This window comes from Phodopus roborovskii, unplaced genomic scaffold (assembly GCF_943737965.1).
Source record: "Phodopus roborovskii unplaced genomic scaffold, PHOROB, whole genome shotgun sequence".
NCBI classification, from domain to species: Eukaryota; Metazoa; Chordata; class Mammalia; order Rodentia; family Cricetidae; genus Phodopus; species Phodopus roborovskii.
In genome coordinates, this window is record NW_026126482.1 from 24,284,578 (window position 1) to 24,301,154 (window position 16,577).

Here is a 16,577-nt window from a genome sequence, read left to right on the forward strand (position 1 = left end):
CGTCACTCTTGGTGGGGTTTCATCAGCATCTCCCCGTCTTGGTCTTGAGGCCCAGGAACAGCACTGACACATTATCTTGGAGCTCTGATTTGAGGCAGGACATCATCCTCTTGGCTTTCTGAGAGCTACTTGTGCTGTGCCAGAGGCCAACACTTGGATCTCTTTAACCACAGACTGTACTAAAAGTCATTGAACAAGCCACAATGAACAGATGCCAGTGAGATTTTTTTTTTTAGATTTATTTATTTATTATGTATACAGTATTCTGCCTGCATGCATCTGCCTGCATGCCTGTGGGCCAGAAGAGGGTGCCAGATCTCACTACAGATGATTGTGAGGCACCATATGGTTGCTGGGAATTGAACTCAGGACCTCTGGAAGAGCAACAAGTGCTCTTAACCTCTGAGCCATCTCTCCAGCCCAATGTTTGTTTGTTTGTTTTTAAACTTTGGGCAACTGCAAGGAAGTGTCCTTAAGGAGCAGACAAGGATGTAAGTCTGATGAGATGTAATTACATAAGGAGAGCCATTACAAATGGCCTCAAGGCTACTTAGGGCCCTCAGAAACAGATAGTTTCAAAGGCTTTATTACATCTGTGGGGTCTGGGAACATCTGTTCTTGGGGCTAAGAATGGCAGAGGGACCCATGAGGAATTCCTTTGTAGAACCTCTCTTGGTCACCAGTGGTTCTTACAGGCAGCTGAGTCTGGGGACCTTGGCTTCCCCCGAGGCTGAGCTTGCTGTGCATTTTCTGGCAGGCCATGGTCAGGAGGAGATGACAGTAGCATTGGCACAAGCCACAGTAGCATGGTTTTCATTGTACAGTTCCAACAACACCTGGTATTCACCCTGCAAGGGACACAGGTAAAGCATTAGGCATTTGATCCACAATACAATCAACCACTTAATAAATACAGCCAGTTCCTTCTCCATTCAAGGACAGTGCCATATGTAAAAAGTTGTTTTTGTGCCAAACATGTTTAGACTTCTTTGTCTTGTTAAGATGCTTTGGACAGTCTAGTATAATGATCAACTTATATAATATCAATCATTGTAAGTTATCTAGAAATAATTAAAGTGAACCCAAGCATGAGCATAGGTTTTATTGCAAAGACTATGCTATTTTAAATAGGGATTTGAGAATCTTGTATTAAATGTTTTTCAGTTACAAAAATATATCTATCTCTGTTTTGATGTGTGTGTATATGTGTATTGGTATTGGCGTGTACATGCCACAGCTTATGGTTGTATATGTTGGGGGATGTCAAAGGACAACTTGTGGTTATTGGTTCTTTCCTTCCACCATGTGGGACCAATCCCAGGACAGAACTCAGATCATTAAGCACCTTTACTTGCTAGGCCATCTTTCTGGCAATATCTGTGGATTTTGGTGCTTGAGAGAGTCCTGGAACAGTTGTATTTATTGAGTACCTTATGTATGCCGGGCATGATTCCAGGTGCTGTAGATAAACTAGAACAACACAAACCAACTCCCTGCCCTGTATAGCTCGCATTTCCCTGGGAGAGATGAAAAGTTCCCAGGGTAAGGGACCTGCAGAGGCAGAATTTCTGCAGATTTTTCCACCCCCTTCTTGCAGAATGTTTATTCATGCAGGAAGGGGATGGAAAAGACAGCGAGGTTCAGTGGGACTGATGTTAGCTTGCAACTCTAAGTAGAACGATCAAAGAGAGTTTTGGAGAGAGAATTACCTTTAGGCAAAGACCTGAAAGAAATGCAAGAGAGTTCCATGTGACTGTAGGGCCGATGTCTCCATATCTGAGAAAGTGACAAGAACCAATGGGACTTCAGGGAGGAGGGAGAGAAAGGGAGCTTATAAGTCCACAGGAGGCCAGAGTCTCAGGGCTTGGCAGACACAATGGGGTCTTTGCTTCAAGTCTGAAAGTGACTCAGGTGTAACAGTTTTCTCAGACATGTTAGGGAGAACTCTCTGGCTGCTGTTTAAGAGTCTGGAAGTGCCATTAGCCTATAACACTTGAAGGAAGGGGCTCCAGATTATGAATGACAAGATACACATGTTTTTATATAAAGGGTGAACTTGTTCAGGGAACCTTTCTGAGGGCAGATGGAGACATGGGCTACATGATAGGGGGCCAGGGTAGGGGCAATGGACAGAGAGCAGTCTGTTTCTGGGGCTGAGGTGGGCACCAAAAGTGTGGGATAGAAGTATGTATCCATGTTCTTGGCAATTTATAGTCCAGGTTGTACCGAGAAAGTACCCATATGTTTTGGAAGACCAAAGGAGCCCCCACTTTTAATTCAGAAAAGAGCAGACACAGAAAAATATAAGATTATATGCAGGACTTTAACTTGGGTCAAGAGATAGTTGTGTTAAAAGGAAAATAAGCTGATCGAGAGGGCTTATTTATTCATTTATATTTATTTATTTATATTAATTAGCTGGTACTATCCTTTCTCAGCACAAAGAAATGATAACAATGGTTATGTCAATTATCCCGATCTGGTCAATATATACTCTGTATGTATCCTGAGATGTCACATTGAACTCTATAAATGTGCACAGTTATTATCCATCAATTAAAAGAAGTTTTACAATAGGGAGGTGGCTTAGTTGCTATAAAGTCTGATGGGCAGAATTTGTATCTCCAGAATATCTGCAAAAATCCAGAGGTAGCAGTGTGTCCCAAAAATCTAGTGCTGGGGGTTGAAGTGAGAGTGGAGAAAAGTTATAGGAGGACTTTTCTGTCCCACCAGGCAGTTCCCAAATAACTACACAGAGACTTATTATTAATTATAAATGCTTGGCAGATAGCTCAGTCTTGTTACTAAGTAGCTCTTACATTTTAAATTAATACATATTCCTTATCTACACTCTGTCACATGGTGGTACCTTTCTTTCAATGCAGCAAGTTCATTTCCTTGACTCCTGAGAGTCCTCTCTTCTTCTTCATTCTCTATTTTTTAAATTTTATTTATTAATTATGCATACAGTGTTCTGCCTGTAGGCTGGAAGAAGGCACCTGTTCTCATTACAGATGATTGTGAGCCATCATGTGGTTCCTGGGAATTGAACTCAGGACCTTTGGAAGAACAGCCAGTGCTCTTAACCTCTGAGCCATCTCTCCAGCCCTTCATTCTCTATTTTTGTCTGCAAGTCCTTCCTAATCTCTACCTGTTCAGCTATTGGCCAGGCAGCTCTTTTATTAACCAAGAAGTGTAATACACGTTTCCAGTAAGCAATGATTGTTCCACAGCAATAAGTGGATTCCTGAAGCCAGTCCAGCTAAATTGATGTGCTTAAGGTTCAGTGTGAGACTTTGTCTACAAAACTAAAGGTGCAGGGATGGCAAGATGGCTCAGTGGTAAGGGTGCTTGTTGCCAAGCCTGCTAATCTGAGTTTGATTTTCAGAACCTACATGGTGGAAGGAGAGAACTGACTCCTGCAAGTTGTCCTCTGAACTCTACACATGCACCATGACATGTGGCTGTAACACACACACACACACACACACACACACACACACACACAAATAAATGTGAAAAATAAAGATGGAATGAGATGGAGAAAATATATCCAATGGAGACCTCAGGTCTCTATACTCACACATACACATTCCTTTACACATTCATTTGCATGCACATGTGTACACACCTACCCTAACAAGTACATCACACACACACACACACACACACACACACACACACACACACAAATAAACACTTTTCAAGAAAGAAGAAAAATAATCAAGATACTGAAAAGTAAGTACTGAGTAGAAATGTTTTTTGGTTAAAGAGGAACCTCTATTAGTTCAGAGACCATCTCTGGGGGTCTCGGTGAAGGAGGGGATGTGAGTAGGCCCTTCATTAACATGTTCTCAACTAACTGCAAGCAGAGGTCTCTGTGTGGCCCCTGGATGTGAGCTGGAGGCCCTGGGCACACTGTGGCTGTTTGTGGCCAATGTGGTCAGCCCCTCTTGGGATCAAGGACCCAGCTATTCTTCTGGATAGGCCTGTGTGGAAACGATGTCTTCTGTTGGCTCTGCAGGGTGGGTGTGGGTAAGGAGCTTGCCAGGTGGCTGCTTCCCAGTTAGGGATTACAGAAGAGGAGGGGAAGGATCCAGCCTCCTGACTGTAAATCTGGCTTACATAGGAGCATATCTCTTGAAGAGCTGTTTATTGGTGGAAGACAGCAGGGAAGGAGTTCCCTGCAACACTGTAGATGACTACAACATGATGCCCACTTACAATGGTGGGAGATAAAAAAAGGACTCATAGGATCTATACTTTGCATTTTGAATTTTCATTTCTCCAGGCCAGTGCCACTCACTTCAAACCTCCTTCCATGATGAACAGTGTGGGTGAGTCACAGTGCCTGGCCATGAGAATACGTGGTCAAATGACAGGATTCTTCTGTCACCCATACGGTGAAGTGGTGATGTTTTTTTGTAGGCTGGGTGGAGTCAATGCATTTTCAACTTATGCTATTTTCAGCTCCTGCAGAGTTTCTGGTCTGTATCCCTGAGTTAAGATGAGGAACACCTATAATATATCTATATCTATATCTATGTCTATATCTATATCTATATCTATATCTATATCTATATCTATATCATCTATATCTATATCTATATCTATCTACCTATATATGTCTCTGAGGGTAAATTTCCTGTCAAAGAGCTTCTGTGACTTTAAGGCCCCGCCCTCTTGGTTTCATAGGAATTGCTAAGGGTAACTGATTTTAAAAAGCCAGCAAAGCAAAATGAAATCCAAGTGTTAGCAATTATTAGATCAGTCTCTAGTGGGGTATCAGAAGGAGAATGAGGAAAGAAAAAGCATTTAAGTAGCAACAATTTGAAGAAATGCTCCCTGGGAGAGTTCAGGCGTGTACACTAAGAGTGAGGGCAGATTGGGTTTCCCTGCCTGGCAGAAATCGTGTGTTTTGCAGAAGGGCCAGAGAAGATCACTGGAGAAGTCCTCCAGAGGGAGGACTGTAGACCCCTGGTATGAGTGGGGTTCCTATGGAGACCCAAGACTTAGGAGCTCATAGTATGAGACAGGAAGGAAACACTCAGCTGAAAGGAAGCTGAAGAGATTTCTCACGGAAGAGACTCCATGTCTCCCTCAGATCTCAAAAGACAGAAAAGAATCTGAAAGCTTAAATCCACATGTTTCTGAAACAATGTTATTTCATGGGGAATCCTCGTCTTAGCTTTGAGTCTTGAAGGTGAATGCACAGGATGGGCCATTTCGTTTACTTGGTGAGGCCTTGCTATAGCTTGAGTGTCCTCACTAAAAGTCTGTTGAAACTTAATCCCCAGCATGAGGTCAGAAGATGTGGGACCTGTTGGGACCTTTAAGGGGAATATGTCCTGTGAGTGGATTCGTTCATTCATTCATGGACTAATAGGTTGAAGAGCCAATGGGTTTTTCTCAGGAGTGAGTATGTTTTAAAAACCACTTTGACTCCTTTTGTCCCTAATGTGCTGTGCAGACTTAGGATGTTTCAAAGTCCTCAGCAGCAAGGAGATCCTCACCAGATGTTCCTCCTTTATCCTGGGCTAATTATACCTTTGTTCTTTTGTGTACATGTGTGTATGTGGTCATATTTGTGACATGCAGACATATGTGTATGTTGAATATGCATATATAATTGTATGTGCACATGCATATGGAGAACAAGGACAGTCATGGGTGTCACTCTTCATGTATTGTCTACGTTTTTCCTTTTTCATTTATTTGTTTGTTTATTTATTTATTTATTTTGAGTCAGGATCTCTCACTGATCTGAAACTTGCTAGGTTGGCTGGCCAGGAAATCTCAGGGGTCTGCTTGTTTCTACTTTTCCAGCATTTGGATTATAAGCATGTGCCACCTTACCTGACTTTTTAATGTGGGCTCTGGAGATCAAACTCAGGTCCTTCTTTTTGTAATGTGAGCACTTTCCCAGCAGAACTATCTCCCCTACTCCTGTCCTTTATACATTACACAGTAAACAGAAACAGACTAAAATCCCAGAAGACACAGTGAGACATTGAAGCCTTTGTGGGTTTGTTAACGGTCCTTTCTGCCAGAAGCTAGTTGCCTCCTTCACGTCCCAATGCAATTCTGGCATTATGGGGTCCCCACAATCACACTTCCAAACCTGTGGACAAGATGCTGGCATTTCAACTCTCAGTTGAGCTTGTTCTGGTTCACCCCCAAACCTTCAACAGAACACCAATACAACGCATCAAAAGGACAAAGGCAGCATGTTATGCATCCTAATTATGGCATGTGCTAACACTTTCAACTACTTAAGTTTATTTATCCTCCTCTTATTTTCCTCTTCTTCCTCGTCTTCATCTTCTTCCTTCTCTTCTTCCTCTTTTTTCTCCTCCAAGAGTTGAGGATCTATTCCTCGGTGCAATAATTACATAACAACACAAACCAGAAAATCAAAACCTTACCTGTGGAACATCAAGTCCAGGATTATTGACAGGGCCAGCATAGTATATCTGCTCTGAAAAATATATAAAGCATAGAAACAATGTGTTCATATCATTTGTGGCCATAGAGATGTAGATCAAGTCTGGGTAATAAATCAAGAGTAGCCATTGATATAAAAACTCTAATTTCCCAACTCCAAATGGATCTTCATTTATTTATGAACAATGGTCTCTGTCCATATGTTGCTTGTTTTCCAATGGAAACATCTAAACAGAGTGCTGCTTCCAGAGTAGAAATGCGGAGAGGAAGCATGAAGGTCATGGGAAACTGAGTGACTGAGTGGTCAAGAATCCACTGCTGTGTTGCAGGGACACAGGGTGAAACTCTGGAACCACCTGCTCTAATGGCTTGGCCAGCCATTTGCTCTTTATACTCAGTTGTGTTGTTCCTAAGATTGGTACTGTAATAAAAAACTAAGCCCACTTCCTAGGCCTGGAAGAATGAAGAGTTAATGAATGTAAAGCCTGAAGTGCAGCCTGTGGTAAACTTTTGCTACATCTGGGAAGAGGGGACTGCTGAGTTTTACAGGATGGTTGGCCAGAGGAGGTATCACCATGGTGATAACAACTGACTAAGTCCGGAGGAACAAGAAAGAGAATTTTAAAGCAATATCATAAAGACAAAGGTACTGATGTGTAAAAGCACATAAGAAAGCATAAAGCCTGAGATGGAGGTGGCTTGAGCAGCTGGGAAAATAGGAGTGCTATTCATTGAGATAGGGAGTCTGGAAGGAAAATGGGATGAAAGGGCTTGGTTTCTAGAATGACCAAAGAAAAGTTCTTTGGAATTTGGGGGGGGGGGAACTACAAATATTTGAGTCATTAACATGTAGCTAGTTCTAAAGTCATGAGGCAGGATGAAGCCTCAAGGCAGATAGAATTAGTAGACAGAGGAGTGGAGGCCAGAAGCCTCCGGGAGGCTTCCAGCATTCGGAAGTTGGGAGAAGGAAAGCCAGTCAAGAAAATGGCTGAATTGCAGAAGAGAAGGAATAAGTGGAGAGAGGAGGTTAAGAAGATGGGAGGGAAGGGATTCGCCCTGGAGAGAAACAGGCATAATAGACAGAATCTTGAAATCTCAGCAGGTATCCACTGGAATTGGGTGCATGCCTACAACATACATAAAGAGGAGAGCAGATGCAAACTAAGATCAGTGTAGTCTGATTTGTAAATTTGCTGGAGGATCAAGGCAGGGAGCCTGAATTTTTGTTTTTCTCGTTGGAAGTCACAGGCAGACCACCGAGGTGAAAGGCCTTGGGTGGTGAGAAGCAAAGGAAGTTATCACAGTGTTCCTTTTGAACAATGCAGAAAGGAATTCCTTGAGAAACAGCACATTTCCTAGGATGCGCTGAAGGCTTTGTTTTGAGGTTTGTGGTCAGGAACTCCAAGACAGCGTAGGTCCCAAGAGGACCATTGAGTAGCTTGCCTGTAGGCAAGCGTTGGGTTGTAGTCACTTTGTGTTTTTTCTCTTCTATAAACACTGTCTGTTGCTCCTTATTGCTGGAGGAATCACATCGTGTCTTGTCTACTATGCCTATTAGAAATAAGTCTAGCTGCGTTCAGGAGAGGTGAATTGCCAGCTGTCGTCTTCTGAAGACAAGAACAGCAAAGAATTCTGGTCCCTCACATAGAGGTGGTCATCTTACTGGTCATCATGCTACATCACTGAATTAAGAACAGTGAGTATTTTCAAAGTGCTGAAAGACCCATCTTTCTTCTGCCCCACTTCAGAAGCTTCCTACCTCAGTCACATGAAGAGCCAGATTTTCTTTAAAAATCTATTTTTAAAACAGACTAACTTCTTGTTTTTAGTTAGAATACAAAACAATGGGTTCCATGCTGACATTCCCCCCCCCCCCCGTTTATTTTTAGGCAAGGTCTTGTATAAGTTTGGGTGGTCTTAGGTTTACTAAGAGTCTAAGGAGGATCTTGAATTTCTGGTCCTCTTGCCTCAGCCTTCCAAGTAATGTGTGTCATCCCCAGATGACATGTCAATTTTCACATATGCATATGGTGGTAGGAGAATAAGGTGGAGAGGGGGGCTCTATAGACCATTCCTCACCAGGGCTACGTGGAAGAGACAGAGCATGTGTGAGAACATACATCCAAAAGCGGGGAAAGGTGAATACTATGTGGATGACTGTTAAGTCAGAATCTAGGGACCTGGGGCTAAGTTTGGGGTGTTTGCCTGCCTCTGTCTCTCTCCTTTTCTGTTTTATATTAAAACCAAATTTATGTGTGTCTTTCTGTATACACACATATCAGATCCTTGGAGCTGGAGTGACAGTCATTTGTAAGCTGCTCTATGTACTGGGAACCACATTCTGTTCCTGTGCTGAGTACCTTTAATCACTGAGCAATCTCTCCAGTCCTGAATTTCTTGTTAATTGACTGTCTCCATTTCTAAACTCTTGAAGCGTCCCTGGTCCAATTCTTTGTTTCTGGCTACAGGAATCTTGAAATCTCAGCAGGTAACCACTGGAATTGGGTGCATGCCTACAACATACATTATGGTACTTTGTTTATATCCACCCCTAAATCCTTCTCACCTGTCTTCCTGCTGGTCCCCTTCCACCCACTGTGTGGTTGGCCCCCTGTGGACATGCTCCATGCCCCCTTTACAGCTTTAGGGTGGCCCAGGGCAAATGACTTGAACTAGGAAGCAGAGGTGGGTGGAAGGCCCAGCTCTCTTGGTCACCAGCAAAGTGAGTGGGTAATCTTGCCACTCAGCTTGTGGACTCACAAAATAGAAAAACTTTTTTCAGCATCCAAGGAGGACTAGAGTCCTTGTCTGTAGCCTCATTGGTCAGAGTGTGGTCCCCAGGAAGGGTAGTGACAGTTGTCACTAGTTGATTATTAGTCACCTCAGAGAAGTGTCATCTGATGGGTTCTGACAGGTTCAGTGTCACTCACTTCTGGAAAGTCTCGAGTAGAAGCATTTGCTTTCCTTTTTCACATGTTCAGTTTCAAAGATGGACATGCACAACGGTGTGAAGAACACTGTTTAGATGATTTCTGCTCTTCTCGGATGCTCACTTAGTGCCCCAGGGTTTGCTAATTTGTGCTCTTCACTCTTAACAGGTCCTTCTCTGGGAGAAGTTTTCATTAAATTGGTTTTCTATGCTTCACACTTTCAACTGGAGCTTTTTTTTTGGGGGGGGGGAGGCATGAAGTTCCTGAGAATAGCTGCAAGTAATTCAGGGAAATGACTCTTTGTTGTGAACTAGATAAAACAACACCTAAAATTAAACTTTCATTCCTTCCCTTCTCAGGCCCTCTGCGTTTGTTTCTGAGACTCCTTTAATTAACATTCTCACACTCCATACTATAAAAAGATCCCCAGGATATTTGCACCCATTTCTTCCTTTCCCTCATTGAAATAATTTGCCTTTAATGGGCAGAGGATAGAAGAAATTCACTTCTGAAAATGTTTCTAAAATATCGACCTTTTTTCCTTATTAAAGAGAGTAAATTGATGTTAGTTCAATTGAACTTCATTTGATTGTCTTTTTTGTTGGGCCAGATATTGACATCATGCTTACTATGCAAATGCTGGACAGCTGAGTCCTGTTCCTACCCCAGAAACTCACTTCTACAGAATGGACTCGAAGTTCCCACAGGGTCTAGAAGACACAGTCTTGGGGTGAAGGCCTATGCCTTTCTCCTTCCTTTCATCACCCTTGGGAACCATGGCCTGCCCTTATCTCAGCAACTCTGTGCATGGTGTATCCAGTACTGGTCCTGCCTCTACAGTTTTCTTTCCAGTAATGACAGCGTGGGTGGATGTAAGCCCTTGTTAGATGAGTCTCACTGACCTCAGGGGGAAGCTAGTATAATGGGGCTAGCTCTCTGTTTCAAGCTCTTTAGTTCTGGCAGCCCTGGTTGCTCTGGTACAGTCCTTGGTAGGTCCAGTTAATTGCTCTATTCTGCCAAGCTGGCTAATTGTTCTGCATTTTTGTTCACAGAAACCAGGCAGAGGCTGGAGCATAGATGCTCCCAGAGTAGGGGGTGCTCCCAGAATGGAGGTGTTCCCAGAGTGGAGGTGTTCCCAGAATGGAGGTGCTCCCAGAGTAGAGGTGTTCCCAGAATGGAGGTGTTCCCAGAGTGGAGGTGTTCCCAGAGTGGCAGCATCTACATCCTTTCTCAGGCCTTGCAGGGACCTCACTGGAATTCCTTTCACCTTCCCAACATTTAAGCATCGCGATAGTGTTTTAACAATATGAAAATACATAGACTAACGATTATGATGCCAAGTTTATTAGTTTATGTAGAACAAGGGCTTATTATTTTTATGTGCTATGCTGGGGTTTGAACCTAGAGTTTTCCCCATGTTTAAGCAAGTGCTTGATCACAGAGCCACGCTCTCAGGCCTCATTTGTTTGTTTACTCAGCCTTTGGCTCAGGTGCTGAAGTCAGAGCATTTACTTTCTTCCTCAAAATGAATTAGATGTGCAATAGCTGGCCTTTTGGGTGTAGCTGTTGTTTTTGTATGGAACCCATGTCTGAATCTGCACTAGGCACTTCACCCAGCCCTGGTAGCACTTCCTTTCTGTGTTGGTTTCTAGGTACCCTTCCTCTTGCTCTGGCAGGCAGCTGTTTGCCACAGGTGGACTTCTGAAGCTGGAACAGTGAGCCTTAGGAAGCTACCTCTGGTTGCCTATATAGCCATTGTGAAGACACCCGTGTCGGCTAGTGTTTTGTCAACTGCAAACAAGTTACAGTCACATGGGGAAAAGCAACCCCATTTGAGTCAGGGCCTCCATCAGCTTGGCCTGTGGGAAAGTCTGTGGGATCATTTTCTTGATCAATGATTGATGTGGGAGGCCCTGGTCTACTGTTGACTGGATAGGTGGTCCTGGGGTGACAAGAAAGGTGGGTGAACACAAGCTTGGAGAGCAAGCCAGTAAGTAAACAGTGTCCCTCCATGACCTTTGCTTCAGTTCCTGCCTCCAGGTTCCTGCCCTGACCTCCCTCCATGATGGGCTATAAGCTCTAAGATGAGATAAACCCTTTCCTCTCCAAATTGCTTTCGATCTTGATGCTTATGGCAGTGATAGAAAGCAGACTCGCATAACATGCAAACATTCTTTTCTTTTGAGAAGCGCATGTCCATGTGAACTCCGTCCTTCCTGGTGCCTCTTTCCCAACACTGGTCCTTAAATCTAGAGTGTGCACTACCTCTGCTTAATAAACTTACTAACTTTCGTCACTCTGACCTTTTCTGAAATTCTTTTCTGTGTGCAGTCGAGGCCCTAGGTTTACCTGACTGGAGGTCCTTAAGGAAGTGGATGTGCACGCAGGAGTCTTATGAGTCAGGCTATGTGTGTCAGTGCTGGTCTGTTGCCTTGCAACTGCTGACATTTTGAAGCCCTTTCCTTCCTGCTGGGTCAGCAGGGCAAAATAGTTCTCCCAAGCTATAGCAAATGATTGACAAAGTGCATGTCCTAGACATTTAAGGCTAACCAGTGTAACCACATACTCCTAGTGTTCCCGCAGTAAGACACCTAAGGTCTACCCTGTCAGCACATTCCCAGTAAATAACAACAGGGCTGTGAAGTCTAGTTCCCATCAGATCTCAAGGTCCAAACTTGGTTTCCCGGCTATCAGTCTGGGGGTCCATTAGCTCCTCCTTACAGCTGCAAGTCTGTGCCTGTCATGGTCTAGAACTGGCTGGGTGAGTGGCCTTTGAACATGTCTATGATGAAGTTTCTACACCAAGTTAACTGAGGTGGCCGCCCTAAATGTGGGTGGCATGATTCTATGGTCTGGAATCTCTGACTGAAGCAGTAGGTGAATGCTGGCAAAGCACTGGCATGGCTTTGGTCTGCTTCTTGGCTGTGGGTATATTGTGGCCAGACACCTCTCCTTCCTCGCCATGATGCGCTGTGTCTCCTAAACAGCGAACCAAAAGAAATCCTCTTTCTGGTTGTTTTTGTTAAACTTTTGATCACAGCAGTGAAAAAAGTTAACTTTAACAATGCAGTGCCCTTGGACCAATGCCTTTCCTTTAATTCTTAGGGCCTAACTGGTAACTGTTCTCTCCTTTGTGAGTTGATGAATTCAAATTGTTTTTTTAACTTTTAGTTTCTTTTTCTTTTAAATTTAAATTTATTTTTTTCTTATTTTACATATTGATCCCAGTTCCCTCTCCTTCCCTCCCCCCCTCTTCCCCTTCCTCCCACGCCCTCCCTCCCATTACTCTCTTATCCCACCCCCCCCCCCCCCCAGGGAGGGTGATGCCTTCCAGGAGGGAGTAACAAAATCTGTCAAGTCATTTGGAGTAGGGACTAGGCCCTCCTTCCTGCCTCTAGGTTAAGGGAGTATCCCTCCATGGGGGACGTGCTCCAAATGACTTTTTGTGCATCAGGGATACATCCTGGCTCCACTGTCTGAGGTCCCTTAGACTGCTCAGGCCTTCTAACTGAGACCCATGTTCAGAGGGTCTGAGTGGGTTCAATGCTGGTTTCCCAGCTATCAGTCTGGGGGTCCATTAGCTCCTCCTTGTTCAGTTCAGCTGTCTGTATGTGTTTCTGCAGCCTGGTCTTGTCCTCCCTCTCTGCATCTGGATTCTAGTTCGGCTCAGTGTTTAGCTGTGGGTGTCTGCTTTTGTTTCCATCAGCTACTAGATGAGGATTCTATGGTGGTGGATAAGTTAGTCATCAATCTCATTATCAGGGAAGGGCATTTATGGAAGCCTTTCCACTGTTGCTCACTTTGTTAGTTGGGGTCAATCTTGTAGTTCTCTGGACATTTTTCTAGAGTCAGTTTTCTCTTCAAACCTATAATGGCTCCCTCTATTATACTCTCTCTCTCTCTCTCTCTCTCTCTCTCTCTCTCTCTCCTCTCTCATCTATTCTTTTAGTTTCTATATATAAAGGTAACCATGCCATATCTGTCCTTTGTCTGGCTTATTTCCCTTAGCACATTGTCCAATTGTCCCCTAGTTTTACCTATGGTGTTAAAAAAAAAAGATGGGGTTTCTTTCTTTTTTTTGTTTTATATTTATTTTATTTTATTTAATTTTATATAACAAGGGGTTTCTTTCTTTAAGGTGGAATAGCAGTCTACTGTGTAGTTGGATCATATGGCTTCATTCACCCGTTGATGTTCCTATTTCTTATCTACTTGAATATTGTTTTGAAGAAAGGAAACCCTTGCACATTCTTGGTGGGGGTATAGTACAACTACAGAGAAAAATAGGCGATGCCTTCAGACCCATGATCCAGCAGAGCTCTTCGCATGCAGGGGAGTGCATCTGAGAGAGCAGCCTTTGCTCTGCAAGGCTACAGAGGGATGGAGCCCGACAAAAACTAAGATAAGATGGTAGGAAAACCAAGAGAGAGGCCAAGGGCAGCGGAGCACATTGCCTGCCTCTGGAGGGAGAGGCAGGGAATGTGCTACTTCACTCTTGTGAGCTGTGAATAAAACCCTTTCCCTCTCCCTACCTCTGGGTATTTCCTGAGCCAAATCTAGACAAAGGCTGAGCAAGGCTTCTCCAGAACAGTACTTCATGCCAGCACCTCAGGATCTCTCCTCTCCTCTGCTCTCCTCTGCTCCCCTCCCCCTCCCCTCTCCTCCCCTCCCCTCCTCTCCTCTCCTCTCTGCTTTTCCACTCTCTTCTCCTCTCCTTTTCCTTCCCTGCTCTTCCCTGCCCTTCTTTTGCATCTGATCTCCTTCCCTTCTTTCCATTTCCCCCTTCCCTTCCCCCCCTCTCTCTCTGTATGCATGTGTATATGTGTTTGTGTGTTCACACATGTGTGAATACTAGGAATTAGACCAGGGATGATTTTTACCATTGTCTCGTAGAGTTCTGAGTTGTTTCAGTTTCATTTTTGAGAATTGGTGTTTTTCACCCGTGTACAGGTCTGTGTACCACTTGTGCCTAGTGCCTTGAGGCCAGACTGTGGGGATGGATTCCCTGTGACTGGAGTTACAGATGGCCCTGAGTCACCATATGGATGCTGGGCTGGGCATTGAACCTAGGCCCTCTGGGAGAGCACCTGCATTCTTGAGCCATTGCTCCATCCCGTTGTAATTTTATTTTGAAGGATACTCTGGGAGTTTCTGCTGCACATCTGCTTCAAGTCTCAGATGGGCCTGCAGGAGCCTCACCACATGCTTGCAGAGAGTATGTGGTGAGGGATAAATGGAGCAGAAATCCAGAGGCTGCAGGGGCCCTTTGGTGTCATGCCAGGTCAAGGGATTGCCACCTGGGCATAGGATTCTGTGTTAGAGATGACATGAAGAGCAGCCAAGAAATCAGTGATGTGAAACCTCAGAGGATGCCTTTGACTTAGGAGCCTCCTGACCTTGAGAAGGACAATCCTGAAAGACTGACTGAAATTCCCCCAAACTGGTGGTCAGATCCATGATACAGTGATGGCTAGCTTTTCCTCCTCCTTGAGTCCCCTACCCCCACCCTTGCTTAGTGTTAAGTTTCTGAGTCCCTCATTTCTGTATTTCCACAGGGAGGATACTGAATGCAGCATACATCCTGGTAGAAGGTACCTGTTTTGAATACAGTTTGTCTCCATCCAAACCCATGTGATGTCACAGGTATCGAGAGGCAGTGGGATCATTGAGATGTGTTTGGGTCCTATAGGATAACACTCTCATAGAGGATTAGTGCTCTGGCTCTATAGTTATCACAAGAGCAGGTTCACAGTAAAGCAGAGTGATACCTTTAATCTCCTCTTCCTGCTCCTAAGTCACGCTATAAAGCAGCATGAGGCCCTCAGCAGACATGGGCATCCTTATTTGGACTCTAGAACTATTGATCGAAACACACTTCTTTGCTTTATGAAGTACCTGGGCTCAGGATTCTGCTTTAGAACTAGAAAATAGGCCATGTCAGTGCCCTGTTTTCCTTGGGGAGGGTTGGGTTTATTTCATCTTATACTTCTAGTTAATGGTCCATCACTGAGGGAGTTAGGACAAGTACCCAACCTGGCCAGGAACCTGTAAGCAGGAACTAATGAGAGGCTGTGGAATAGTGCTGCTTACTGGATTGCTCCCTATAGTGTTTTCAGCCTGGTTTTTTTTTTTTTTTTTCTTCCCCTTTTCCACTACCTAAGACTACCTGTCTATGGGTGACACCGCCCACAGTGTTCTGGGCCTGCTCACATCAATTGTTAGTTTAGAAGATACTCCCAGGCTTGCCTACAGGTGTATCTTACAGTGGTGTTTTCTCAATTCAGGTGCCCTTCTCTCAGACGAGCTTTTGTCAAGTAGACAAAAAAAACTATGCAGCCCACACGCCAAGGCTACATTTGAACTAGTGCTGGCCCAACAAACTCAGCTGTTGATTCATTTGGAATTGGTTCTGATGATAGGCCATCCAGTCTACCGATTATGCTGGAAATAACCTGGAGCTGGTTCAATGAGTTTTAAGCTGAAAACCAGGAAGGAGAATTTCCATGTTCTGAATTTGTCATTGAATTCTCTGAACCTCATACTTTGGGAAAAGATGGTGGCAGATAGAGAGGGACACAGAGGTGAAGGTCTGTGCATAGGAGGGAATGAGTTGGGTGGGTGGCAGGATGGAAGCAGAAGGGTTAAAAACTTTGGAGGAATGGGGTACAGCCTCTATGTGTTTTCTATTCTTTTGCAGTTTTCATCCCTGAGTAGCAGCCTGCACAACAGCATCCAACAAATAGTGAGCTATCTAACAAGCTCAATTTGAAACTCGTGGACAATATTTGAAACTTCCCTGAGATGATTGTTTTTCTTAATAATAACATAAATTATTGTTCAATAATGAGAACATATTCACTTTTACTTCTGAATTCTTTTTGGTGATACTCAGATTATTATTTTTTTATTTTAAATTTTCTTTTTGAGACAGAGTGTCACTTATCTCCAGATGTTCTTGAATTTACCTTGTGGCTAAGAATGGCCTTGCGCTCCTGTTCTTCGTGTGTCCACCTTCCATGTGCTGGGGTTTCAGGTGTGTGCACACCTGACTTATGTCATGCTGGGGATCCATCCTAGAGCCTCGTGTAAGCTAGGAGTACATGTTATCAGCTGAGTTACACCCCTCCGCTAATGCCCAATGTTTTGTCTGACCCCACTGGCTGTGTGTAAAGTCATGTGCCCTGGGAATTCTTACTGTCTTCT

The 16,577-nt window shown here is 44.0% G+C and overlaps 1 protein-coding gene across 1 annotated transcript in view; it reads right to left on the reverse strand.

The window, feature by feature from the left end:
* Nucleotides 1–568: 568 nt before the first annotated feature.
* The window catches only part of Ly86 (lymphocyte antigen 86), a 58,555-nt gene continuing 42,546 nt past the window's right edge, over nt 569–16,577 (reverse strand). Inside the window, exons 4-5 of the mRNA XM_051194435.1 lie at nt 6,426–6,478; nt 569–848 (exon numbers count right to left, since the gene is read on the reverse strand). Coding sequence (XP_051050392.1) covers nt 765–848; nt 6,426–6,478 — 137 coding nt within the window. The 3' untranslated portion in view covers nt 569–764. The remainder of the gene's footprint in view (nt 849–6,425; nt 6,479–16,577) is intronic.